The sequence below is a fragment of the Kogia breviceps genome, chromosome 4 (genome assembly GCF_026419965.1).
Source record: "Kogia breviceps isolate mKogBre1 chromosome 4, mKogBre1 haplotype 1, whole genome shotgun sequence".
NCBI classification, from domain to species: domain Eukaryota; kingdom Metazoa; phylum Chordata; class Mammalia; order Artiodactyla; family Physeteridae; genus Kogia; species Kogia breviceps.
In genome coordinates this window covers 169264707-169289662 of record NC_081313.1, presented here as the reverse complement: position 1 = coordinate 169289662, position 24956 = coordinate 169264707, and the positions used below count along the sequence as shown (strand labels likewise).

The 24956-nt window shown below is 50.7% G+C and overlaps 1 protein-coding gene across 39 annotated transcripts in view; it reads left to right on the top strand.

Annotated features, from left to right (window-relative positions):
• EPS15L1 (epidermal growth factor receptor pathway substrate 15 like 1) overlaps window positions 1-24956 on the top strand; it is a 101621-nt gene that overhangs the window by 42787 nt on the left and 33878 nt on the right. For 29 of the 39 annotated variants that reach the window (XR_010840409.1, XM_059063111.2, XM_067032388.1 and 26 more), the window contains 9 exons: window positions 2933-3090; window positions 5450-5606; window positions 5852-5937; window positions 8864-8936; window positions 15085-15246; window positions 15788-15985; window positions 17877-18041; window positions 23139-23262; window positions 24153-24203. Coding sequence is in view for 38 of the 39 variants with exons in the window: in XM_059063111.2 (XP_058919094.1) it covers window positions 2933-3090; window positions 5450-5606; window positions 5852-5937; window positions 8864-8936; window positions 15085-15246; window positions 15788-15985; window positions 17877-18041; window positions 23139-23262; window positions 24153-24203 (1174 nt within the window). In the remaining variant the exon portion in view is untranslated. The remainder of the gene's footprint in view (window positions 1-2932; window positions 3091-5449; window positions 5607-5851; window positions 5938-8863; window positions 8937-15084; window positions 15247-15787; window positions 15986-17876; window positions 18042-23138; window positions 23263-24152; window positions 24204-24956) is intronic. The other 10 variants (XM_067032395.1, XM_067032397.1, XM_059063108.2 and 7 more) reach the window with 1 other exon arrangement.

Below are 24956 nucleotides of genomic sequence, written 5' to 3'. Positions count from 1 at the left end.
AAGGCCAGCCAGCACCCCTTGCAAGTTTGGAATATGATAAAAATGAAAACGAGAAAGGCATAATGAGACAGTGATTTCTCTTGATAGTGACATAAAGTTAAATATTCGACTTGGCAAGGCTCATTTTCAAGGAGCTTATCATATCGTACTAGAGTAAAAAAAACATCAGAGAGCGTCGATGAGGCTTGGTCATAGGGGCTAACACAACTCCCCTCACCGCTCCGGCCAGTTGGAGAGGCGTGGCCTCCGGTTGGTGAGTTGTATGCGGCTCTCTGTGAAGGAACCCAGACCCAGATGGCCCAGCCTGGTCACCTTTAGCAGCTCACCAGCCGTGCCTGGCACTTCCTAGGGGTGCTGGAGTGACTGTGCCATGGGCCCCTGCCCTCTGTGGGGAGACAGACAATAAGCAAATTGGTAAACTAAGGAAGGTCCACCAGTCGTGAGAAAGCAGAGCAGGGCCTGGCCTGGAAGTGTCGGGGTGAGAAGTGGGGCATGCTCCCGCAGGTGGGGCCAGCTGGCAGGCTACCGCTGCTGCGGTGACATCTGAACTAACCCAGCTGAATGATAAGAAGCCATCTGAGGACTAGTGCATGGCAAGGCTCTGAAGTGGAAACACTCCATGTGTCCTTGAAACAGGAAAAAGGCTGAGGCAGGGTGAGCCAGGGGATGGTGAGATGGAGTCGGAGAAGTGGGGCTGAGGCCAGCTACTTAGACCTACATGAACTGCTGTTTTTTCAAGACCCAACACCTTGAGTCTGCAGAATTCTTGCTGAAAGCTCTTAAGTACCATAGGTTAGGCTAGATGGAGTATGTTTTACTGACAAGTAAGCATGCAGGGCTGAAGTTGTTGGGTACAGGCCAGCCAGCCTCATAATACCACCCCCTGGTGATCTGGCAGCTCTCCCCAGATCCCAGGAGTATGCTGCTGACTCCCCTGACTAGACCAGTTGTACTAGTGGCCGCTATTGGGGGGTCACAAGTGGGGGTGTCTGTGTCCCCTTGGAAGAAGGGCAGCTGGTGGAATCTCAGACATGAGAACGGGCATTTCTGTGGACCCAAAGTTCTATGCTTTCCCCTCCCCAACTTTCCTCATCCCCAGGGCAGCAACACCCTACCTGGGGCCCTCAGAGGGCCACCCAGTCCAGCTCTCGTGGCCATATGTGAGGGGAATCCCCTTCCAGCCACCAGGGTCTGTTCCCATTGACTGGAGGCCTGCAGCTGCTAAGCTGACCTTAAACTCAGCCGTTTCCAGGAGACCCAGCTCCAAGGGGAAGGTTGTTCAGTGTTGCATTTTTAGCCAAGTAGGCATCAGATTCTTGCTGCTGACATACCCTGAGACCCCCAGAAATGAGGCAGCAAGTTCATTGTGTTTGCGCAACGAATGTCTGGACCCTCATCATCCCAGAGGCATGATCTGTTGGGGGCCCATGGGACCCAGAAACCAATCCCGCCTCAGCTCAGCTTGTCTGACCATCGCTCCTTCTTCTGTGGGCATCTCAGTGTCAGCATACGAGCTTGTTCCAGGCTCTTGACTTAAAGACAGCAAGCCTCTTCATTAAAGCTCCTTTATGTGCATCTTTACGTCTCCTCTGAACTGTTCAATGACAGACCTGAGGTGGCTTAGAAAATTCTTGTAATGCAGCAGGTAAAACGCTATCTCAGTTCTCGCTGCCTGAGCCTTTGCAATTAGAATCTGGTCTGTAAATTCTGATGAATTTTTTTTTTTTTTTTTTTTGATAAATCCTTCCTGTCCTAAATCATTCTACTCCCTACCCCAAACCCTGGGTAATGTGTTGTCCCTTTCTTCCCAGAATTGCTTTCTGGGTTCCTGGTGCTCACATCAGGATCCCACTGATTTAGATTATAAGAGAGACCTGGTCAGAAAAGCAGATGAAAGGAAACATCTCTACAAAAAGGGGCAGAGACGCTGTGAAACGTGCTGTGATGAGAGCCCCAAAGGTCAGAGGTGACACACCCAGAATAAGCAATTGAAGAGTTCTGCCACCAAGTGCCTGAGGGGCCTGGATGCCTCCGAGTTGGAGGTGCTCTGGCCCTGGCGGACCCTGGCATTTGCTCTTAAGTAGAACTGGAGTAGGTGGTGTAAGAGGTCACAGGTGCACGAGGTGGCTGAGCCCCAATGCACTGAAATCACAGCAGCTCTCTGGGCTCTCAGCTTCGTCTGCCATAGTAGGGTCCTCGTGAATATGGGGTGCTCACAGGTGGTGGGCGTGCTCCTCAGAGGCCCGGGCTCCCCCACCAGCACCACAGGGCCCCGAGTGCCCACCTGTCATGCAGGTGCAGTTTTCACATCACACTCACTCACTGCCTGTCAGTGCCTTGTGTGTACTGACACCTCATGGCATCTGCTGTGTCGCAAGGAGTGGGGTCAGGGTCAAAGAAGGATGGAGTACAGAATCCTGGAACTGTGGGTGTTGAGAATGCCCCTGCCGCTGCATAGAAGGTCTGCAGGTGGAAGACAGAAGGCCAGGAAGGCTGGCATCGGTTCTGGGCCAGTTCTCGGGAGACAGTCCTTCCAAAATGAGTGGTCAGGAGGGTCCTCTCTGGTACACTTGAAGCCCCCTCCTGGAAGGGGATCACTCTCTGTCGTGGAAGGCTTTCCTTCATGTCCCAGGCAGCGGGGATGGAAGGGCTGTTGGTAGAAGGACCTGCTGGGTCTTTACATCCCTCTCAGTACAAAGATTTCAGGGCACTGTGATGGGGTGGAAAGAGGCTCAGACTGGCCACTGGGTGAGACTGACCGAGTCAGCATTAACCTCTCTGAGCCTCAGTTTCCCCTCTTACAGAACAGGGATCCTGTCTGCCCTCTTGGCTCGTGGAGGTTCTGCTAAAATGAGCATGAATACACACTTTAATAGTGTGTATTCACAGGTGATAAAAAGCTTGAGGATTAACTTCTGAAAAACCCTTTCAGCCAACAGTAAACTGGGTGGTGCCAGTGGCGGACAAGATGCGATTTGACGAGATATTCCTGAAGACCGACCTGGACCTGGATGGCTATGTGAGCGGCCAGGAGGTGAAGGAGATCTTCATGCACTCGGGCCTCACCCAGAACCTTCTAGCACACATATGGTAAGAGCAGATAGATGGACGTCTCTTCCTAAGTACAGGGGGTCTCTCTGGGTGAAAGTAACGGCTGTGGATGGCTCACACGCTGAGTGAGGGCTTGTGCTGTGTGAAGGGCCAGAGCGGGTGAGCAGGACAGGAGGGAGCGGTAGTCAGGGCTGAATGTAAAGACCTGTACCCTGTATTCCGTGCATGTCAGTTCACCCTCCTCCAGCAGGAAGGTCTCCTGGTTTGTCCCTCCAGAGAGCTCTGGGGCAAGTTCTTGCCAGTGGTTATGCAGCCTTCAGCCCAGCCAGTGAGGGTGCAGGTGCTTGGCCTCACCCCGCTCTGGTGGGAGGGTGCAGTAAGGGCCCCAGAGGCTCCAGCAGGGGCCACCCTGGGCATCAGGGCTGTAGCCATCTCTCCTAGAGGCCCTGCCCCGTGAAGGTCAGTGACATGGCTGGTGGGAGAGGGTAAGACTGGTCTGCACCTCAGGGCTGGTCGAGGAGCCGTCTTCACCCCCACTTTCCTCCAGGGCCGGTGGAGCGATCTTCATGGCACTGGGATGGCTCCTTTTGTAACTAGCCAGTGGTGAAAGTCGCTCCCTAGCTTTCTCAGGGGAGAAAGCCTTCCCACTTTAGAGGGCTTTATTTGGGAGTTGTAAGAAGAGAATTTCCATGTAATTCTGGAGGGGTGAACCCCTCCAAATACAGCTGTGAAATTCACTGTGACTTGGGGAAATAACCATCCTTAACAGTAATTCAGATAGCCACGTTACAAGGTGAGGCCCCGCTGGAGAAAACGGGCTGTCCCTTCTCAAGAAGCACACAACACCTAGTCAGTCAGCAAAAGACTGTGGGAAGCCTGGCCCCTTGTGACGAGTCAGGGGCAGACTCTATCACGCCCTTCAGATCCAGTGCCCCCTTTATCACCCTGAAATGCACATGCACGGAATTCAAATTATACCCCAATCATAAGATAGAGTAATTTATAACATGTATCTCAACCTGTAAGTGACATGACGATACCTAAATGACACAATGAAATCACAAATACGCTTGGATTAAAAAGAAAACACGCAGAAGGCGTTGCATACAGGGAAAAAAAGGCAAGGACAGAAAGAGTGAGCTCTAGAATAAGCACTGGGACAGTGAAAGGACAGTCTGGGTTTGTTTGCAGGTGGCCGGGTGTGGCAGCATATCCAAAGTGGAGATAACAAGCCAAGAAGGATTGAAGGGACAAAACGAGGGCGTAGGCCTGTCTTCCGCAGTGCCCAGCACTGTGCCACTCAGCGTGGTGTCAGAATAAGCACAGTAATGCTGCCCTGGGTGGACGCGGACAGAGTACCCCTGCACGTGGGCCTGGGGGCCCCTGCTCCTCCAGAGACCAGGGAGCAGGGACGGGCCAGAGAGACGGGACCGCAGCCCGAGAGCTCCCGTGGGCTGGGTGTGCAGCAGGACTGGCCCTTGCCAGCAGAATCAGGAGAAATAGTTGCAGTTCGGAATTATCACACCCCGCCCTCGAACTGTGACAAGAACAAAGACATTTTAAAACCAGCCTTGCATAGAGACATTGAGAGGGATCTCCACCAGCCCTGTTCGCTCACAGTTTGGGCCCGAGTCTGTTACACGTTCCTGGCTCTTCTTCACTCTGCATCAGGACATGGTTTCACTACTCTCTCAGTAACTACGTGCGGTGGGAAGGAGACCGCGTTGAGTGGACAGAGTGAAGGGATGACATTTTTCACAGGTGTGGAGGCCTTGTCCTTGCTGCATGAGGCTTCCCTTACCGTATGGCCAGCCCTCGGTGACCACGGGTGTGGCAGAGCTTCCACACTGCCTTGCCCATGTGCCAGGACACCAGAAGGCCACGAGGGTGGGGTCACCTTAGCAGCGAGGGACTGTCTGTCCCCTGTGTAGCCATGCCTGGCTTTCCAGGCCCCGTCCCCTCATGATGACAACCCCAAATGCTGCTTGTCATCCGCACTGAAGAGCAGCGGCGCAGGCCATTCAGATAACCCAAGGCTGCAGGAAGCAGCTTCCATTTACACAAGAATGTGAATCGCATCCGCTGCCTGCACACCATCAGAAGCCAGCTGCGTGTCTCCTGGCTGCCAGCGGGGCTTCACAAGGTTCCGGCTTCTCAGCCTGTGGGTGGGGCTTGGCGGTTCTGCAATTGGAAGAAGAGCCCCCTCCTGCCCCCACGCTCTGGTGGGGGTGCTGGGACTGCTCCCCAGGAGGGGGATGTTCAGTAGAAAAGGAACTGCAGTTGTGGCCCGTTGTTTTTATCATTTTTGTTGTCCATTTTTTAGAAGTGTGGGTTCCGTGTACTTGGAGCCGATTCTGGTGTTTGTGATGTGTAATTAGCATCCCCACATTTCTCCCAGGGCCCTGGCCGATACAAGGCAAACGGGGAAGTTAAGCAAAGACCAATTCGCGTTAGCTATGTATTTCATTCAGCAGAAGGTCAGTAAAGGCATCGACCCCCCTCAAGTCCTCTCGCCGGACATGGTCCCACCTTCAGAGAGAGGCACTCCCATCCCGGTGAGTAGCTGCTGGCCCATCCCTATTGTGTTTGCGTCGCTTCCATCAGCCCGCCACCAGGTGGTGCTGGCAGCCTGCCCAGCCTTCACTAGGGCCACTCGGGGTGTGTCTGGGCTGCCCAGATGGTTCCCAGGTTGGGGGCTGGAGACAGATGATTTTATCCCTTATTCTAAGACCTACTAGCCCATGCTGTGCCGTGAGGTCAGCTAGCCAATTTATAATTCTTTGTCTGAATTTGGTTGCAGGACAGTTCAAGTTCTCTTGGATCGGGTGAGTTTACTGGTGTGAAGGAACTTGATGATATCAGTCAAGAGATTGCCCAGTTACAAAGGTATGTTAAAGCGTCTCCTTCCCTTCAGATTCCAACCAGATCTACACCCCAGGTTGTTATTGGAAGTAGCAGAGGCTTGTGAACCATGTGGCGAGTTGACCATCATGAGTTTGTTCAGCAGAAATGAAGGGACACAGATTCTCCTGAGTTCCTGAATTGGCTTCGAGTACTGACATCCTCAGTGGGAGCCGGTGTGGGCTGTGGGGTCTCAGACACATTGTTGCTAGGCGCACCCCCCACCCCCCGTGCGCCTCATAAAGACCTAGACCTTGTAACTTCTGAACACATAAAGTGACTGAGTCTCAGATAGTGACACTGCTGCTTAGGAGCAACAGGTCAACTCTGAGTCTCAGGCCTTGTGTCCAGGTTTCTGTCTTCACTCCCAGCGCCCACTGCTTTGGTTTCCCCACCTGTAAACAAGGGCTTTGGATGGGGTGTCTGTACTCTCAGAGTCTAGCATAAAAGAATACATCTACTTCCTGTATGCCCCTGTGATCTTCTGCAGAACACCATTCTCTTACCAGTTAATTCTGGGGGAGGGCTGGGGGGTGGGGTGCAATGAGCAGAAGGGCCAAAGGCACCCAGCCCTCCACGGGAGAGGGACTGTTTCTTGACCGAAAATGAAAGCATTACTTTGCCAGAGCGAGCTGGATCCTACTCACAGCTGGATGCCCCTTGGGTGTTGTAGTTTGTGTCCTTAGTGGAGCAGAGCCCTGAGAAGCAAAGGCAGGTCAGATGTCATGTGAGACTGGTTAGGTGGGTGGCTGGCTGGCCACAAAGCCTCAGCCTTGGCCGCCTGCTGAAGCCAGACCCTCTGCTTCATGCTCAACCCAGAGGATGGCTTCCATTCTGTCACCGGCTCCCTGGGGCTGTATTTCCAAACCAGAGATCAGCACGTGCAGCCTGGCAAGGCTGAGAGGGTCTGTGAGGAGGGAGGGCCAGTGTCTTAGAGCCTGGGTGGGCCTGTTGATCAGGACTGCAGGTAGAGGAGGGAGGGGACCCTGTAATGCAAGGGTTGGGGTCTTGGAAGGGACAGTGGTGTCCCAGTCAGGCTAGGGCTGCCTCTTCACAGCTGTGCAGCCTCTGGCAGCCTGGAGCATTTCCCTGTGAAGGCAAGAGGCAAGCGTGTGCAGAGCAAGAGTGTGCAGGAAGCCAGGCCTGGGTGGCTTTGAGAGTGACCTTCAGGCCTGTTGCTTGGAGGTGTGGCGATACACGCCTCTCCCCTTGACGTGACTCAGTCGTAATGTGTTGGATGTAAAGAGCATGTTGTATCGTTAGGTAGTTCTTAGACTTGTGGATACGAACATGCAGATGCTCGTGGTTCCATGTCTGGCCCAATGTCCCAGAGGGGGCCTTACTGTCGAGCAACGGCTGGGTTCCCAGCAGGGGAGGCAGGGTATGTCGGCCACATGAGGTTTCTGATGCCGAGGCAGCCCCTTCAGGCTGCTGTAACAAACTGTCACAGACTGGGGGACTTGAACAACAGGCCCATACTTACGCCCATCGTGGAGGCTGGAAGTCGAGATAGAGGTGCAGACAGATTCAGTGTCTGATGGGGCCCATCTCCTGGTTCATAGACAGCGTCTTCTTGCCATGTTCTCAGAGGGCAGAGAGGCAAGGAGGTTTCTGGGGTCTCTCGTAAGGGCATTAATCCCATTCCTGCAGGCTCCACACTCATGACCCAAGCATCTACCAAAGGCCCAACCTCCAAAACCCATCACATTGGGGGGTTAGGGTTTCAACATATGAATTTGTAGGGGGCAGAAACAGTCAGTCTCTAAGGAGGAGAGCAAGGCTGGTTGCTGCCCCGGGGGAGCTGTTTGCAGCTGAGGAGACAGGCAGGGCCCCACCAAGCCCTGCTGTGCACAGTGGCCAGCCACAGCCTCCTGTGAGGGAGTAGCTGGGGGCAGCTGCTGGGCCCAGAGACCCTCACTGCCGCGTGTTGCTGCCAGCCCTCTGGACTCCTCACCCAACTTTGCATCACTCCAAACTCCTCACCGTGGCTCCCCCAGCCCAGCTATGCCTTCCTGTTCCCATCACCTAGAATGTTTTTCCATCATATATTCTATTCATAGGCCATGTCCTCAGAGTCCTTCTCTGGTCATCCTATGCAGGACACTGCACACCCCCTTTCCTTATCCCATTGCATTTCCCTTCGTGGTACTTAGGTTGTGTGCCTTTGTGTGTTGAATTGTCGCCTGTCTTTCTCACTGGTCTGTGAGCTCCGTGAAGGCACGGCCTCTCTCCGTGTGACCTCGTGTCTTCAGCACTCAGTCTTCTGAGCAGTTGTTGCTCACCATTCATGAGCAAGTGTACATAGGATTTAGATAATGTATTCATTTTCTCTTGCTGTGTATGGAATGGCTTAAAACAGCACAAATCTATTAGTGCACAGCTCTGTAGACCAGGAGTCTAGATGGGCTTAACTGGGCTTCTTGCTCAGGGCCTCACAAGGTTTAATTCAAGGTGTTGTCCAAGTAGGTGGGGATCTGAATCGAGTTCCTCAAAGTTGGGAGTCTGGGGTCTGCTTTCTGTGCTGTGTGGCCAGGGGCTCATTCTGCTCTGAGAGGCTGCCCAGTGCCTCCTCTCTCGTGACCTCTCCATCTTGAAGGTCAGCAGGTGCACGTCCAGCCCTTCTCACCCTGGGCATTGCTTTGACATTCTCTGTTTTAAAAGGCTTGCATGGCCATGTTGGGGCAAAGCCTCATGGCTTCCACAGGTTCGACCCACACTTGTAGGGGAGGAGGTCAGGTAGGGCAGATGGTCACTAGGGGCGTTCCTATACTTCTGCCCCCACTGAGTGGGGTCAGCCCGGGTGGGTTTCTGTGAGATGGATGGGATTGGGTCTTGAGAAGTTGGGATACTGGGGGAACGGTTAACTCATTCACTCTATCTGTGCTTTCATGAACTATTTTTAAACACACAGAGAGAAATACTCACTGGAACAAGACATTAGAGAAAAGGAAGAGGCAATCAGACAGAAAACCAATGAAGTACAGGTAAGCACATGGCTGGTTTTGGTGGGATCAACCTTGTGTCAAACGCAGTGCAGGGAGTTCCCAGCAGTGATGGTGGAGCAGGGCAAAGCGGGGGCACCGATGCACTCATTGGAAACTTGAGCTTTTGGGGGCTTCCAAGTGATTTTTTTTTTTAGTTTCCTGTACCGTAAGTAGTGGATTTTTAACAAATTGAGACGTAGGGCTTCCCTGGTGGCGCAGTGGTTGAGAGTCCGCCTGCCGATGCAGGGGACACGGGTTCGTGCCCCGGTCCGGGAGGATCCCACATGCCGCGGAGCGGCTGGGCCCGTGAGCCATGGCCGCTAAGCCTGCGCGTCTGGAGCCTGTGCTCCGCAACAGGAGAGGCCACAGCAGTGAGAGGCCCGCGTACCGCCAAAAAAAAAAAAAAAAAAAAATTGAGATGTACAATTTATATAACGTAAAATCTACTGTTCCAAAGTGTACAGTTCAGGGGTGTTTAGCATGTTCAGTGTGTTGCTTAACCACCACCTCTGTCTAGTTCCAGAACATCTCCGTCACACCAAAAGGAGACCCCGTCCTCATTAGCCGTCTCTCCCCATTCCCCCTCCCAGCCCCTGGCAGCCACGAATCCACTTTCTGTCTCTATGGGTTTGTCTGTTCTGGACATTTCATATAAAGGGAATCATATAACATTCGGCTTTTTGTGTCTGGTTTCTTTCACTCAGCCTGAAGTTTTGAGGTTCAGACAGTGATCTCTAAGCTGTTCTCAGGACAGTCCTGCTTGGAGAGTCTCCTTGTGGGTGGTGGTGACAGCAACACCGGGGGGTCTGACTGCTGGGGCCCAAACCTGGCTCTCCTTAGCAGCTGTGTGACCTTGGGCAAGTTACTTAACATCTCTAGGCCTCGCGTGATGTTGGTAGTGAGTGGTCTGCCCTCCTGGGCGGTGGGCTGGAGCATGGGGTCTGGCATGTGCTCAGCACTCACTCGTTGTCTGGGCAGAGGAAGGCTGTGCCAGAGCAAAATGGTCAGTGCCTGGGAGCTGCACCCTTGAAGAGACATCGGTTCCGAGATGTCTCAGGTCTGAATGAATAGAGACGGCTCTGCCGTGGTGAGGAGACTCGAGTTGTCTTTGGGGCTCTGAGTGTGTGGCTGAGCTGTGCCGCTGGGCCTGACAGTCTCTGCGTGGGGCTTCGAGTGCTCCGAGGTCCGAGCCGGGGAAGGAGGAGCGAGGCTGAGCAGTCAGCGCTGCAGCCCCCATGGCTTGGCCGGGGGACTGTGGGTGGGTGGCTCAGCCTCCCGGCCTCCGTCTTCCCACCTGGCAGTGAGGATCAGTGCCAAGAGCAGCATCTGCCGCCGTGCGCACCGCCTGAGTGGCTGGTTCTCTCTGGGCCACCTCCTAGGGCAGCAACCTGAGCCAGGCCAGGGGAAGCAGCACCTGACTCAGTCAGTCTCATGGGGTGCTGGGCGGCCCTCTTTCCCCCTCCCCTGAGCCTATCCGCAAAGGGGCTGTAGGATTCCATGAGATACCCAATGGACAGATGGCACGCAGTGCCTGCCTGCCGGCTGTGGGAAATGTCCTCTGTCCTAGCTGCCGTCCTCAGGTGGGGTAGGGTGGATGCTTTGGGACTCTCATTGGTTCACATTGTGCAGTGTCCAGGCTCTTCTTTCCTGGCTTCTCACTCTGTACACACTGGCATCGGGGGTTGGGCCTTAGATGGTCCCCTGGAATGTTTTGGATCAGAAGGCAGGGAATAGCCTGCCTCTATCATTGTGGTTTTTTGTTTGTTTGTTTTTTTGCTCAAATGAGTTGCATCATTTATATGACCACAGGTGAAGTGACCCTATTTTTCTGGGTGTTTGTATGTTCATCCTGTCATTTTATTCTCACCTCAGCCCTCTGATTTCCACCCATGTCCTAGAACTGACCCCTCAGACACAGTTCCCTGTCACCCGTATCACCTCACCCCCATCCTTTCAGCTGTTTGGTGTGGTGGCGCTGGCCTCATCTCCCCTTTCACCTTGGCTCTGTCCCGGCTGGCCACGTGGGTCCCTGGGCAGTTCTCCCTCCCGTTGTGTCTGGGTCTCTCTGCACGAGCTCTGGTTTGCATTCCCAAAGCTGGGGATCTGGGTGCTGTGATGTCCTTTGGCTTCAGGGAAACCAGTCACCGGGTCTCTGGCACCTGCTCCTGGGCGATTCTCAGAAAGCCGTTGGGTCGCTGTGATGTCTGGAGGTGCTTTCCCCTCTGGTCTGTGGCAGGCTCAGCAAGGCCACCCGGAACCCTCGCTGCTGGGCTCTGACAGCGCACTCCTGCAGCCTTTGAGATGCTGGGGTCCGTTTGGGCCCCCGTGGCCCCTCAGAGCTGGAAGGGGCCCAGCTCCAGCCAGGCCAGCTCCTGTTCCATGGGAGCATCACATGTACTCCAACCAGGACAGGCCTCTGCTGTAGTGTGATGGCAGCTCCTTGGTCAGGGACAGAACACTATATATATTTTAAAGCTCCCCTGAGAAAACCAGGTTTCATTTTGGTTCCTGCTGCCTTTTCCCAGATGGGTTTGGCCAGGAGATCATGTGCCATGCCTGCCAGCACAGGCTGCAGGTCAGGGCCCAGCGTCGAGTAGAAGGCCTTGGTCCTCAGGTTAGTTTATGTTTGGTTTTAAGCAGTGGGAGCTTCAGCTTCAGCCCCCTCAGTCCTCCCCTTCCCCCTCCTGCCCTGGGGATCTCTCCATTTCCATGGCTACTGTCTTAGTGAGAACCTGCAGCCTCTTTGCCTGGTTTACTGTTTCATTTTGCTTTTGTAACAACAGCTTCACTGAGATGTAATTCACATACTATACAATTCATCCATTTAAAGTGTATAATTCAGTGGTTTTTAGCATAGGCACAGAGTTGTACAGCCATCGCCACAGTCAGTTGCAGAACATTTTCATCACTCCAAAAAGAAACCCCCTACCCATTAGCGATCCTCAGTCCTTCCCCAGCCCTTGGCAACCACTAATCTACATTCTTTTCTCTGGATTTTCCTGTTCTGGACATTTCATATCAATGGGATCACATACTATGTGGCCTTTTGAGTCTGGCCTCTTTTCACTCAGTGTAGTTTTCAAGGCTCATTCATGTTGTTGCATGTGTCAGTGCTTCATTCCTTTTTATGACTGAATAATGCTTCAGTGTATGGCTGTTTTATTCATTGCTTCATTAGTTGACGGTTGTTTGTGTTTTTCAACTTTTTAGCTATTGCAGGTAATGCCACTGTGAATATTAATGTGCAGGTTTTTGTGTGGACATATGATTTCACCTCTCTTAGGTGTGTGTGTGTGTGTGTATATATATATACATTTAAGAGTGAAATTGCGGGTCACATGGTAACTGTATGCTTACTTAACCCTTTGAGGAATTGCCAGACTGTTTTCCAAAGTGGCTGTACCATTTTTCATTCTCACTTTCTCCACATCCTCGCCAACACTTGATATTTTCCATTTTTTATTATAGCCTTCCTAGTGGGTGTGGAGTGGTATCTCATTGATGCTGTCCCTAATGTTGATGAGCATCTTTTCACATACTTATTGGCCATTTGTGTATTTTCTCTGGAGAAAAGCTAATTCAGATCCTTTGTCCATTTTTAAATTGGGTTATTTGTCTTTTTATAGCTGAGTTGTAAGAGTTCTTTATATTTTCTAGATAAATTCCCTTATCAGGTAAGTGATTTGCAAATATTATGTCCCCATCTTTGGGTTGTCTTTCCACTTTCTTGATGGTTGTACCTGGGCCCTCGGCAATGAAAGTGAGGAGTCCTAACCACTGGACTGCCAGGGAATTCCCTGAAGCACAAAAGTTTAAAATTTTCCAGTTATTTATTCCGTTTTTTTGCTTTTGCTTTTGGTATCATATCCAAGAACCCATTGCCAAATCCAAGGTCACAAAGATTTACCACACATTTTCTTCTAAGAGTTTTATAGTTTTAGCTGTTACATTTAGGTCTTTGATCCATTTTGAGTGAATTTTTACATAATGTGTGAAGTAGGGGTCCAACTTCGTTGTTTTGCATGTGGAGGGCCAGTTGTCCCAGAACCATTTCTTGAAGAGATTAATCTTTCCCCCACTGAATGGTCTTGGCACTGTTTTAAAAAATCAGTTGGTCATAGACATGTGGATTTATTTCTGAACTCTCAGTTCTATCCCGTTGATTTCTGTCTTTCCTTATGCCAGTATCACACTGTCTTGATTAGTGTCACTTTGTAGTAAGTTTTGAAATTGGAAAGTGTGAGTCCTCCAACCTCGTATTTCTCAAGATTGTTTTGGCTATTCTGATGAGATCGGGCCCTTTCAGCGTGGTATGGCCGTAGACTGTTTTGGCTATTCTGGATCCCTTTCATTTCCTTGTAAATTTTGGAATCTGCTTGTCAGAAGCTGGCTGGCGTTCCAGTGGGGATTGCTCTGAGTCTGTAGGTTGTCTGGGTATTTTCTGTCTTCTCTTTGCTCAGACACCACCCCCACTTTGACCCCAGCGTTCTTCCTAACCAGAAGCTGGCGGGTCGTCTTCCCGTGGGCTTTTCCATGGCTAATGGTGGGCCTGACCCTCCTTCCTCCTTCGTCTTCCCCTCCCCCATCACTTGTCCTTCCCTCAGATGCGGCAAACCCACGTTCCCTACTCTGCCATTAGCTTCCTGTCAAACATTGTTAGCTCTCCCAAACTTGTCGGACTTGAGATCTGTTCTTAAAGGTTGGGGACAAGGAGACTGGGGAGCAGAGAACTTAGCCCCCCAAAATAGCTCAGAGGTGTGTTTTGGCTGTTGAGAGAGGAGAGAGAGAGCCATGATTTTTTTGTCCTCAAAGCAGGGAGAGGGAGACCCTGCACCTCCTTCGAGTTTTCTTCTGAAATGACGTCAGCCACCAGCAGCCCCAGCCAGCCCTGGGGATAGGCCTCACCACTCCTGTCCTCCCTGACCGCCCAACAGTCCCCTCAAGTCCACCCCTTCCTTTGATACCCACGGCCACAACCTCACCCAGGCTGCCATCACCTCTCCCTCTGTCCCAGCTTGAGTCCCCTCCCCACTGTCAGCCCCATAGGCCATGCTCTCCCCTCCCATCCCATCCCTGCTTTAGTATCTATCTTACAGGTAGATAAGACATCCCATAAGACATTCGCCTGGTTGAAAATGGACGCCTCCTGCCCTCCCCTGTCCCTCTAGAGATGTAGTCCATCAACTCCCATGAGGCCTTCCAGAAAGGTCGTGTGTGTGTGTGTGTGTGTGTAAGGAGAGACGTCTGTGCATATTCCCCCCTTCCTGATTGCACAGATGCCACTGTGCCTCACACGTGTGCTCTGCTGCATGCCTCGTTCATTTCACATTATAACTCTGTTAGGAGGTGGAGTGTCCCTCGGGGTGGGCTGTGCTGTAAGTCTAGCCAACTCCGCCTGTGGAAATTTGCATTGTTAGAGGTCTAACTGTCGAGTCTGAAGACACCTGCACTGGTCATCTCGTTAGATACAGCCCACATGGAGGAACTTTAGCAGCTGAGAATCATCATGTCCTCCTCCCATATTGGATGTCTGCAGGGGCTTCCTGCTGCAGAAGCCAGTGCCGTCTTTGGCATGGCCTGTGGGGCACGGCCTCTGGTGCTCTCGGAATGCTTTCCTTTGATCCTGCTGGAGCACGACACCCCCTTCTCTTCGGGGTCCTCTGCGGCCCCATCCACTCTTCACATTCCTGGCTCTTTTCCTGGCTACCACCTGCTCGTCCTTTGGGTCCATCGAAGTGGTGCTTCCTTGAGCTCTTGTCCACCTGTGCAGCATCAGTGTGGTCTCCCCATGCCCCCGTGACTCTGACCGACAGTCTGACCCATGCTATCCCATGTTCGTCTCAGTTCATTTGTGTCTGGGTGATGCCCTTCCCGCCCCACTGATGACCACATGTCACTGGAGAGCTCTTGCCAGGAACCCAGCCCCTCTCCTGGTGCCTGGCCTCTCTTAGGCCATCAGTAAATATTTGCTGAGGGACTTAGTGAGAGATTCAGCTGGGGCCGCCACACTGAGGTGTGTGTGGTATTCCCTGTGGAGTGTGTGGTTTTGTAGGACATCTTGGGGGCTCCAGCCCAGGCTGTGACAGTGTTAGCTTGGACGTGTCCCATGTGAACAAGTCTCGAGTAAATTCATGCCACCCTCCCCTAGGAACTGCAAAATGATTTAGACCGGGAAACAAGCAGTTTGCAAGAGCTGGAAGCTCAGAAACAGGACGCCCAAGACCGCCTGGACGAAATGGATCAGCAAAAGGCCAAGCTCCGAGACATGCTGAGCGATGTCAGGCAGAAGTGCCAGGATGAGACCCAGATGGTAAGTCATCATCCCCCCTCTCCCCGCTGAGCCCAGCAGGGGAAGGAGGCTTCTAACGGACTTCCCTGAGCTCACCATGACCGTCTCAGCTCAAGGCTGAGACATCTACTGGTTTAATAGAGTAGTTGAACGTATCATGTGGAAAAGTGTCCAAGTATTTGTGGCCTGACCTTAGTCTCATCCGCCATGTCACACGTATAAGCGTGAACCCGTGTGTGCACACCTCCCTGACCCATGCCCCACAGCACGATGTGGGCATGTGTCTCCACTCGCCTGGTGTCTTAGCTGCTTGTTACAAACCAGGGAGGCTGCAGCTTCAGCAGACTGTAAAACCCTTACATCCCCGTCTGAGGCCTCTTGTGGGGACATTCAGCCCCAGGGGACAGACAGATTGCCTGTGCTTGTCCCAGGTGTGGAGAGGGGTCCCTGTAAAGGAAGCCAGGCATCTGGCTTTCAGGCTGGTGTCCTCTTCCCTGGGTCAGCTTGTTTCAAGAACATGAGCCAGAATTCTTCCTCGAAGTTGTGTTTCATCTCATTTCAGATTTCCTCATTGAAGACGCAGATCCAGTCTCAGGAATCCGACCTCAAGTCCCAGGAAGATGACCTGAACCGGGCCAAATGTGAGCTGAACCGACTGCAGCAGGAGGAGACGCAGCTGGAGCAGAGCATTCAGGCTGGGAAAGTTCAACTGGAAACCATCATCAAGTCCCTGAAATCCACGCAAGACGAAATCAACCAGGTATCTCCGAGGGGGTGGGGCGAGGCCTGCCACCACTGGCTGTGGCCGGGGGCTTCTGGGGTCTCCTGCCAAGCGGGGTGGCTGCCACGAGCAGAGCAGTCACAGAGGGATGTGCGACCGGCGGTCCCAGGTGTCTGCGCCGCAGTAGTTGTTTTCTTTGCTCTCACCCACCTCCCTTTCTTCTTGGACGCCTTCATTCAGCCTGAAGGTGAAGTGCTGAGAACCCCCCCAGCGTGTGTTCCACCATCGTGTTGACTTTGGCCTGGTGGTGTCTGCTTTGCCTCACCGGCTTTCCCCTTCCCCGCCTGAGTGGACATCATTTTTGAGGAGCAGGCGGGGTCTGGGTGAGGACATTAAGTTAACTCATTTGGAGAGAGCCTTCGGTTCAGGACATGCTCTCCCCAGCCTTCGTCCTCGTACAAGCAAGAGGGACAGAGTCCGAGACACCTTCCAGCACCTCTCTGTCCCCATGGATTGATAGTTCGAAGACCAGCACACCGAGGAGGCCCCATCCTCTCAGGAGCATCGCCCCACATGGGCCCCCGTCCAGGCACCCCTCCCTGTCCCGCTCTGGGGTGAAGGCCTTGAGGCCTGTGGCCGCTGCCCACCAGCAGAGGGAGAGCTCTTTTCCTGCTCCCCTGTATGTAACGGCCAAAGGCCTCCTTGCTGGCCCTCGGGTGTCCCACCTACAGAGTGAGGGTGATGTTTGTTTGACCTTGGCAATATCTAAATGCATGTTCGTGCTTCCTTTCCTTTGACTGACTCGATCTCTTTTTGCCAGTTTATAGGCAAAAGTTGATCACAAACTCAAATCTCAGGGATTTAATACCATATATTGTGCTTTTTTTTTTTTTTTTTTTTTAAATTTATTTATTTATTTTTGGCTGCGTTGTGTCTTCGTTGCTGCCCATGGGCTTTCTCTAGTTGCTGTGAGCGGGGGCTACTCTTTGTTGCGGTGCGCGGGCTTCTCATTGCGGTGGCTTCTCTTGTTGCAGAGCACGGGCTCTAGGCACGCGGGCTTCAGTAGTTGTGGCGCGTGGGCTCAGTAGTTGTGGCTGCGAGCTCTAGAGCGCAGGCTCAGTAGTTGTGGCGCACGGGCTTCGTTGCTCCGCGGCATGTGGGATCTTCATGGACCCGGGCTTGAACCCGTGTCCCCTGCATTGGCAGGCGGGTTCTCAACCACTGCGCCACCGGGGAAGTCCCTATTGTGCTTTATTGTTATTTAATACCTGTAGGGTTATCTTATGTCTTTTCCCTCCCAGCCTTTGGAGTTTATAAAACATAGATAGGAGCCAAGACATACATGTATGTTGGTGATAATGATAATGATATTAAAAATGATAGCTGCTGCTTATTAAGGCCCACCCTGCTGGACACCTCAAGAAGGATTTTACCCGTCATTTCCAGTGCTCCATCTTGGAGAAGAGGAAACAGAGAGGTTAGATCACCAGTGCATACGAGACAGTTAAGATAAAGCTGGGGTCTGTCTGATGTCACAGACTGCCTTCCTTTCCCTGGCCTCACGTGCCTTCTCCAGGAACAAGGAGGAGCAAATGGGGTAATAAAATCCCACAAAGGAAAGTGACCGCTGAATATCACCTTGAATAGATTGTGAATCTGGATTTTGTCCCACTTCAGTTCGTTCTGAGTCACCAAATGTCTGAATACTTGCCTTTCTCAGGGACCGCCTGGGGCAGCAGAAGGGTCTTGTCTTGGTTTACAGGCGGTCTCACGTCTCATAAACATGGCAACAGGGATTGTCTACTCCGTAGATGGGTAATTCAGTTACCAGTGTGAATCGTCCAGGGTTGGTTGTTAGGAGAAAAAACTGTGTTGCCTAATACTTTTTTCCTAAACCCTACTTGATGCTGACGATGTCTTTATTGTACAGGCAAGAAGCAAGCTTTCCCAGCTGCACGAAAGCCACCAGGAAGCCCAGAGGAGTCTGGAGCAGTATGACGAGGTGCTCGACGGGGCCCACGGCGCCAGCCTGACCAACTTAGCAGAGCTGAGCGAGGGCGTCTCCCTGACAGAGAGGGGCGGTTTTGGAGCCATGGTAAAGGTTGAATAAATGTAAATGTAAAGGTCCCTGGATCAGGCCCCACATTGGGATCAGAGAAGGCCCTACCCACTTGATCCAGCACTTGCCAGCCTTGATTCTGTTCAAGTGCAAGGTGTTTCTTGTTTTCGCTGCTGCTTTGCGTGTCCCCACCAGCCCTGCAGCCGGCGTCCAGGGCCACACTCCATCCTGGCGTCTGGGACAAAGCCAAGGATAGGCCTGAATCCTTTCTAAGACCAGTTTGTAAAGACCTCCATCTCCGTGAGCTGATCACCCAAATTTGGAGGGCTTCCCAAACTTAACCAAAATTGGATCAACTCTCACACATTGTGAAACCCCACATCCTACTAATTGGGAGGTTGGAGGAATGTGTGTGTGTGTGTGTTTCTGTGTTTCTACAAGGAGCACCTTGAAAATCACATGTATAGGTAAAGATCAAGAACAATGACAGCCCTCCTGGTTGTTGCTGTGTCACCTATGAATTGGCCTCTCTCCTGAAATCTTGGTTATGTTTGAGACTTTGGCACTTGGGTTCAAACCTCATGACCCTGGGAGGGGTGCTGGTGAAGGCCCGAGGGGCCGTTGGCCTTTTAGGTTTCTGCAGACCCTCAGGCTGCTGACATCCAGCAGTGTTACTTTGTCCTTTGTTCCTGCCAGAGTTGGCCGTAGCAGCCCTGAGCCCTGGCGTGTGCTGTTTGCAGTTTATTCTGGCTGACGAGTGTCTTTGTGCATCTCTGTGCCGTTGCGGGAGCCAATGGGACGCTGTTGGTCTCAGTGGTTTCGTTGTGCTCTGCTCCCAAAACCTTTCACCGCGCGCCCTGCCCTGCCGTCTCTCTCCCCAGGCTCCTGCTCCTGGCCCTGTTTGCCTCATGGATTCCTTCCCCTCCCTCTTTGTAATAATTCAGCCTCTCTGTCTCCCTTCATGTGAGACTCGGCTCTTTCTGTGCATTTCTTGACACGTTTCTTTTCTCAGTAGCCAAGTACTGAGTCCCAAGGATTTATGGGGAAGCTTACGCCTCCTCCCCCGGATTGCAAAGACCCGTTGGTGTTCTCATCTGTCTCCTCTCTGGCCGTCACTGCCTCCGCTGCCATTTACACCCTCCTTTCCTCAGGGAATTGTAAACCAGCGAATTCCGTGTCCGCTCCTGGGCCCATTGTCAGCTCTGTCAGCTTTGTCTAAATAGAGACTGTGAACGTTCCTTCTTTATGAACCGCGTGAGGCAGAATTTCCTGCTTGGCTTGTCTGTCTCAGAGTGTGCATTTCAGCTTCATAGCCCTGCTCTTATTCTTCCATCTGTCACTGGTACCCTCACATGGCTCTTGGCTTGCCCTGTTCCGTCTTAGTTCATGGGACAGCTCATTTTTAAACCCTCTCGCAGGCTTTGATAAGATTGGTTTCCTTGGATAAAAAGTTGACAGCGAAGTGGCAGTTTGAAAGCAGCATGGGACTTCCCTCCCCCTCTCCCGCCCCCCACAGATTTTTTTACCTTTATTTTTATTCATCTCATTAGCGGGCAAAGTTTACATGATAGTCAGTTCATCTTGAAACGTTGACGTCACATATGTTACGTAGAAACTCAAAACCAGTGTTTGAGAGAAAAACTATTTTTAACTTGTTGTACAAATACAGTTTTTAAAGCACTTTTTGGTTTGTTTCCATTTCTTAATAAACACTTTGAAGAGGGCTTTTTGTTTACTCCCGCACATTTCAGGACTGCTCCGGAGGAGAGGGAGCTCTCCTAGTTCTCTTTGAGGAGGATGAAAGTGAGGAGTTTAGTTTCTTGAGAACAAGTGTAACCGAAGAGGTGCATCTAGAACTTTCTAAGTCTGGACGGTTTTACTAAAGTTACTAAGTTTAGTGTTAGGCTCACATGATTTTACTTTGTCCGAGACAGCAGGATTCTTAAAGCCATATTTATTTCTTATCTGTCATCCACTGATGAGGATACTAGCCTCTTGTCCTTGGAGTCAGCACTCAGCCAACCGGTCTACTAGAGAGAAGGTAATAAATCATCCCAGACTTTAGTCTCTCCAAGAACTCATCATGAAAGATGGGCTTGTCTGTCACATCCAGCCCCTGGAGTGCTGGAGCCAGTTTTATTGACTCTCCAGAGCCGATTATTAAATGGGAATTTTGTAAGCTGTTACTCACCCTTTGGTAACTGGACGTCAACCATGGTGGGAGTAGCTACACCATGGGAATTGGCAGAGGCTAACAGTCAGGGCTTTTTTTTTTTTTTTTTTCCCCCAGAGCGCTGGTTCACCAGCACACCACTGCCTAGGCCCCATCTAAAGGAAGGAATGTCACAGAATGTCACCTAGTTGCCCTTTCAGAGTTGTCATGTCTGTTTCCCGAGAAGTGCAGTAATTAAGACCAGAACTCATTGTTCGAGGTGTTCTCCCTCTGCTCCCCCTGCCACGGGTGGGATCGTTCACCCTGTGCTTGGCTGCTGCACTTGCATCTCCCAAGTGGGCAGATGGCTCCGTGCTCATTGGCAGGAGGTCAGTGGATGGTGGAGTTTATGTCCTCTCTGCACCAGGGGATGTCTCATTTTCTGCTCTGGATCTGTGAAATGGAATCCAAACCACCTGTGGTTACCCTAACCACATGAATCCTGCCGGGGTCTTCTTAGGCTTCTCCTTTGAAGGGGAGGGAGCTGTTGCTGCCTCAGGCAAACAGTTGCTCCTGAGAGAGAGATTGCAGACTTGACTTTCCGCTCAGGGGATTGCAGGGCCAGACCCCCCAGGATCAGTCTCTTCTCTGCCATTGTCCACTGTTACTTGTCAGTCTTCCAAGTGGCAATTGAAAACATTATAAAAACACAAACAAAACAACACAACCAGTTTGTACATCAGTGCTAATTAAAAGCTAAATAGAAGCTTCCACTCTGAGGCCAAGTTGTCATTCTTAACTCACTACTTTATCCACCTCATACATCATCTCTCTCTGTTCTTCTGGAACAGATACATTCCTTCCCCCAGGCTGCAGTGGGAGAGGTTTATTTTCCACACCGGCCTCCTGGCTTCCTTAGATTAGGACTTCTCCCTCACGTTGGTCTGTGTCTCAGAACCCCATAGGGTGCTTGCTGGCGCAGGCATGTCACAGTAGTTAGCAGTACGACGTCCTTACTGAGTCCTTGCCCTGCTGCCAGACACGGTGCTTGCAGACATCGGTACTTACTTGCCTAAGAACTGGCTTATTTTCCCCACCTTGGGAAACCCTGTGGTTGGAGGCTCCAGGTAATCTTTCTCAGGTAAGGAAAATCGTTCCGTATTCATCAGAGGGCAGGGGTGTTGGTCAGTCCTTCCGAAGCCTTGGGCTTCCTGTTAGCCTGGTACCTCTGAGATCCGTCCTGCTCCCTGAAGTCAACTGGCCCAGGGTGGTAAGAGCCTCGTCAGAAATCTTCCTTTGGCACCTTTGACGTCATTGCCCTGTATTTTCACGGAAGCCCAGCTCTTTAGTCATTTGGTTTTGGTCAGTTGGCATAATGGCTGAGTTTGCCAGCCCCGAGGATGCTGACACATTTGCCAGATTCAGTGAGGATGTTGTGCTTTTTAATATCATAGTGAAACCTTCATGTTTTCACTGAGGGTGTGTCTTCATTAACCAAAATATCTCAGTATTTCTAAACCAAGTACACCGTCCCTATGTGTACTGTGAAGCCTCTCCCCAGCCCTTTCAGGTCATTTTCCACTATAAAAACTTGCTCTTCAAAAGCAAGTTTTTTTCCCTTCTGATTTAAATATTCTTGTTTGTTTCTAGAAATAAGCACTTTAAAAAAAAAAATGCAAAGTGTTGCATATGCTCTAGTAGTTTTAACTGCATAAGTACTCATTTCCTCTCAGGATGTAAATAGCCAGTATGTTTCTTGGTGTGGAAACGGTATTTTAAATTTTTAAATTTATTATTTATTTAACATCTTTTTTGGAGTATAATTGCTTTACAATGGTGTGTTAGTTTCTGCTTTACAACAAAGTGAATCAGTTTTACATATACATATGTTCCCATATCTCTTCCCTCTTGCGTCTCCCTCCCTCCCACCCTCCCTATCCCACCCCTCTAGGTGGTCACAAACCACCTAGCTGATCTCCCTGTGCCATGCGGCTGCTTCCCACTAGCTATCCACCCTACGTTTGGTAGTGTATATATGTCCATGCCACTCTCTCACTTTGTCACATCTTACCTTTCCCCGTCCCCATATCCTCAAGTCCATGCTCTAGTAGGTCTGTGTTTTATTCCCGTCCTTCTCCTAGGAAACGGCATTTTAAAAAATGCCCACGTAGGTAACACACTCTGAGGTGTTTGAGGGAGGCACACCTTTGAACAAAGCCTCTAGCTGCAGTTGTTGGTGGCTCGTTACATTTTCTTTCTGACATTTCCAAAAACATGACTTATTTTCTGACTCGATTTTTTAAAAAATTGTGGTAAAAGGCACATAACGTAGAATTTACCATCTTAACCATTTTTCATTGTACAGTTGAGTAGTGTTAAGTATATTCACATTGTACTACTAAGCTCCAGAACTTTTTCATACCCATTAAACACCAACTCCCCATCCTCCCTCCCCCAGTCCCTGGCACCCACTATTCTGCTTTCTGTCTCTATGAATTTGATGTCTCTAGGGACTTCATATAAGTAGAATTACACAATATTTGTCTTCTTGTGACTGGCTTCTTTCACTTAGCATAATGTGTTCAGGGTTCATCTGTGTTGCATGTGTCAGAATTTCCTTTTTAAGGCTGAATAATATTGTGGGTGCTTGGGTTGCTTCCACTAAATGATTTTTAAATAAACTTTTTAATTTTAGAAGACTTACAGAAAAGTTGCAGAGATGGTACAGAGAGTTCCCATGTACCCCACACCCAGCTTCTCCTATTATTAACATCTTGTACAGTACATTTATCATAACTACTGAACCATTGTCAACATGTTATCATTAACTAAAGTACATCTTCTATGGTTTTTTAAAAAAATTACTCTCTTTAGGGTCACATCACTTAGAGGGAAAATATACCAGTTAGGTATAGAATTCTGTACTTTGCTTTAAATCTGAAATAATTAAATCCCTGTCCTGTCTCTTCACAAAATTATAGGACGATCCTTTCAAAAATAAAGCCTTGTTATTTAGCAACAACGCCCAAGAATTGCATCCGGATCCTTTTCAGGCAGAAGACCCCTTCAAATCTGACCCATTTAAAGGAGCCGATCCCTTCAAAGGTATCTCGTTGGGCGCCCACTTTATCATTGAAAGGCTGTTTTGTTCCCCCTAGGGTTGTCCAGTGACTAGAACAGTTAGGAGGAAAGAAATTCTTTGAGCCTAATGGGCCTCTTGAGTTTTTCACCCCACCTGGTTATCTAAAGAGCTATGGTGTTGAGGGGAGGGGGTGGGAAGAGCTCCAGGCTCACCAAGAGACATCCACGTTCAAGGGCGGCCCGCTTGGCCCTGGGACTGCATGCTTCAGTTCCCATCCACCTCTTGGGATTGATAAGATAATCAGATGTAGTAGTGATTGTGGAACCACCTAGTAAACAGCAGATCCCCACGTAAACATCTAAGGTCTTAACGTGGTGAGTTCATCCAGATCCACACAGGAGTCAAGAATAACTAAGAAGAATTCTAGAAACAAGATTTCCTAAGTTTCTTCAGTTTTTGCAGAGCAACACAGTATTTCCAAGAAGGCTGTCTGTACTTTTCTGAGAAAAATGCCAGAGCAGAGGGAGTGCCTTTCCAGTTTCAGATTTGGAGTGGAAGCGCCTTAGTTCTGAGAGATGAGCCATGCAACTCCCGAAGCTCAGATGTACCATGCGGCTGAGGATGGGGCAGCTCCGGGGTCCCAGCTTCTTGGAGCCCTGGGAAGTGACGGGGAGGGGTGGGGGTGAGACAGGAGAGTAAAGCACTGTGTAGAAAGAGAGAGTGATTTCAGGCTTGCCCTACATTTTCCTTGACTTAGGCCCGTGTTGAGCAGCCAACAATACTTTTCATTTTATCTTAGTTGTCTTCGCCATGACAAACTGCCTTAGTCAGTGGCTGCCCCTGCTTCACCACTTTGCTCTGCCAAGGTCATTTCTACCATAGACCTGAACGATCCTCTCTCCTCTAAATCCAGGTGACCCGTTCCAGAGCGACCCCTTTGCCGAACAACAGACGGCTTCTACAGGTAAAAAAAAAAAAAAAAAAAAAGAAAGCCTTGTGTTAAAAGAAACGTTTTGTGGACTGGCTCTCAGAATATTCCCATGCCTAGTTCAGGTTGAGGGAGATGGCGAAACACCTTGCAGCCTCCTTTGCCAGGTCAATTTCTGAGGGAACCTCCATTGTCCCTCCTATTCACAGTCTGGTGCCCCTTCTTGCCAGTCGCACAGCACGATGAGAACTAGAAGTGGAAAAGAAGCCCCTGATAGCTAGGCCACTGTTTGGACACTTGCGCCCGCTTGTGTCACCTGTGGTGGCATCAGGGTGTCCCGTTGGTACCCACATGCGGTGGCACTTGTGCCCACACATACCAGGGAGTGGACTGGGAAGGACAGCATCGCATTGCATAAAAGCCTAGCATTTTGTTCCCTGCTGGTGATGGTGGCTTGCCCCTCCTCTAGTCACCAGGCCCACACCCCACATTCGAGGAGAATGAACACACCCTGGGCGTGGTGTTGGGATCATGCTGCCTATTTATCTAATTTTTTCCCTTGTATTCGTTTTTTCTATTGAGGTGAAATTCACATAACACAAAATTAACAAATTCACCTAACACAGATTAACCACATTTCAGTGGCGTTTAGTTCATTCACTGTTATGCAGCCACCACCTCTGTGTAGCTCCAGAACATTTCCATCACCCGAAAAGGAGACCCCATCCCCGTGAGCAGTCTCCCTAGTCCCACTCTCCAGCCCCTGCTTTCTGTCATTATGGATTTACT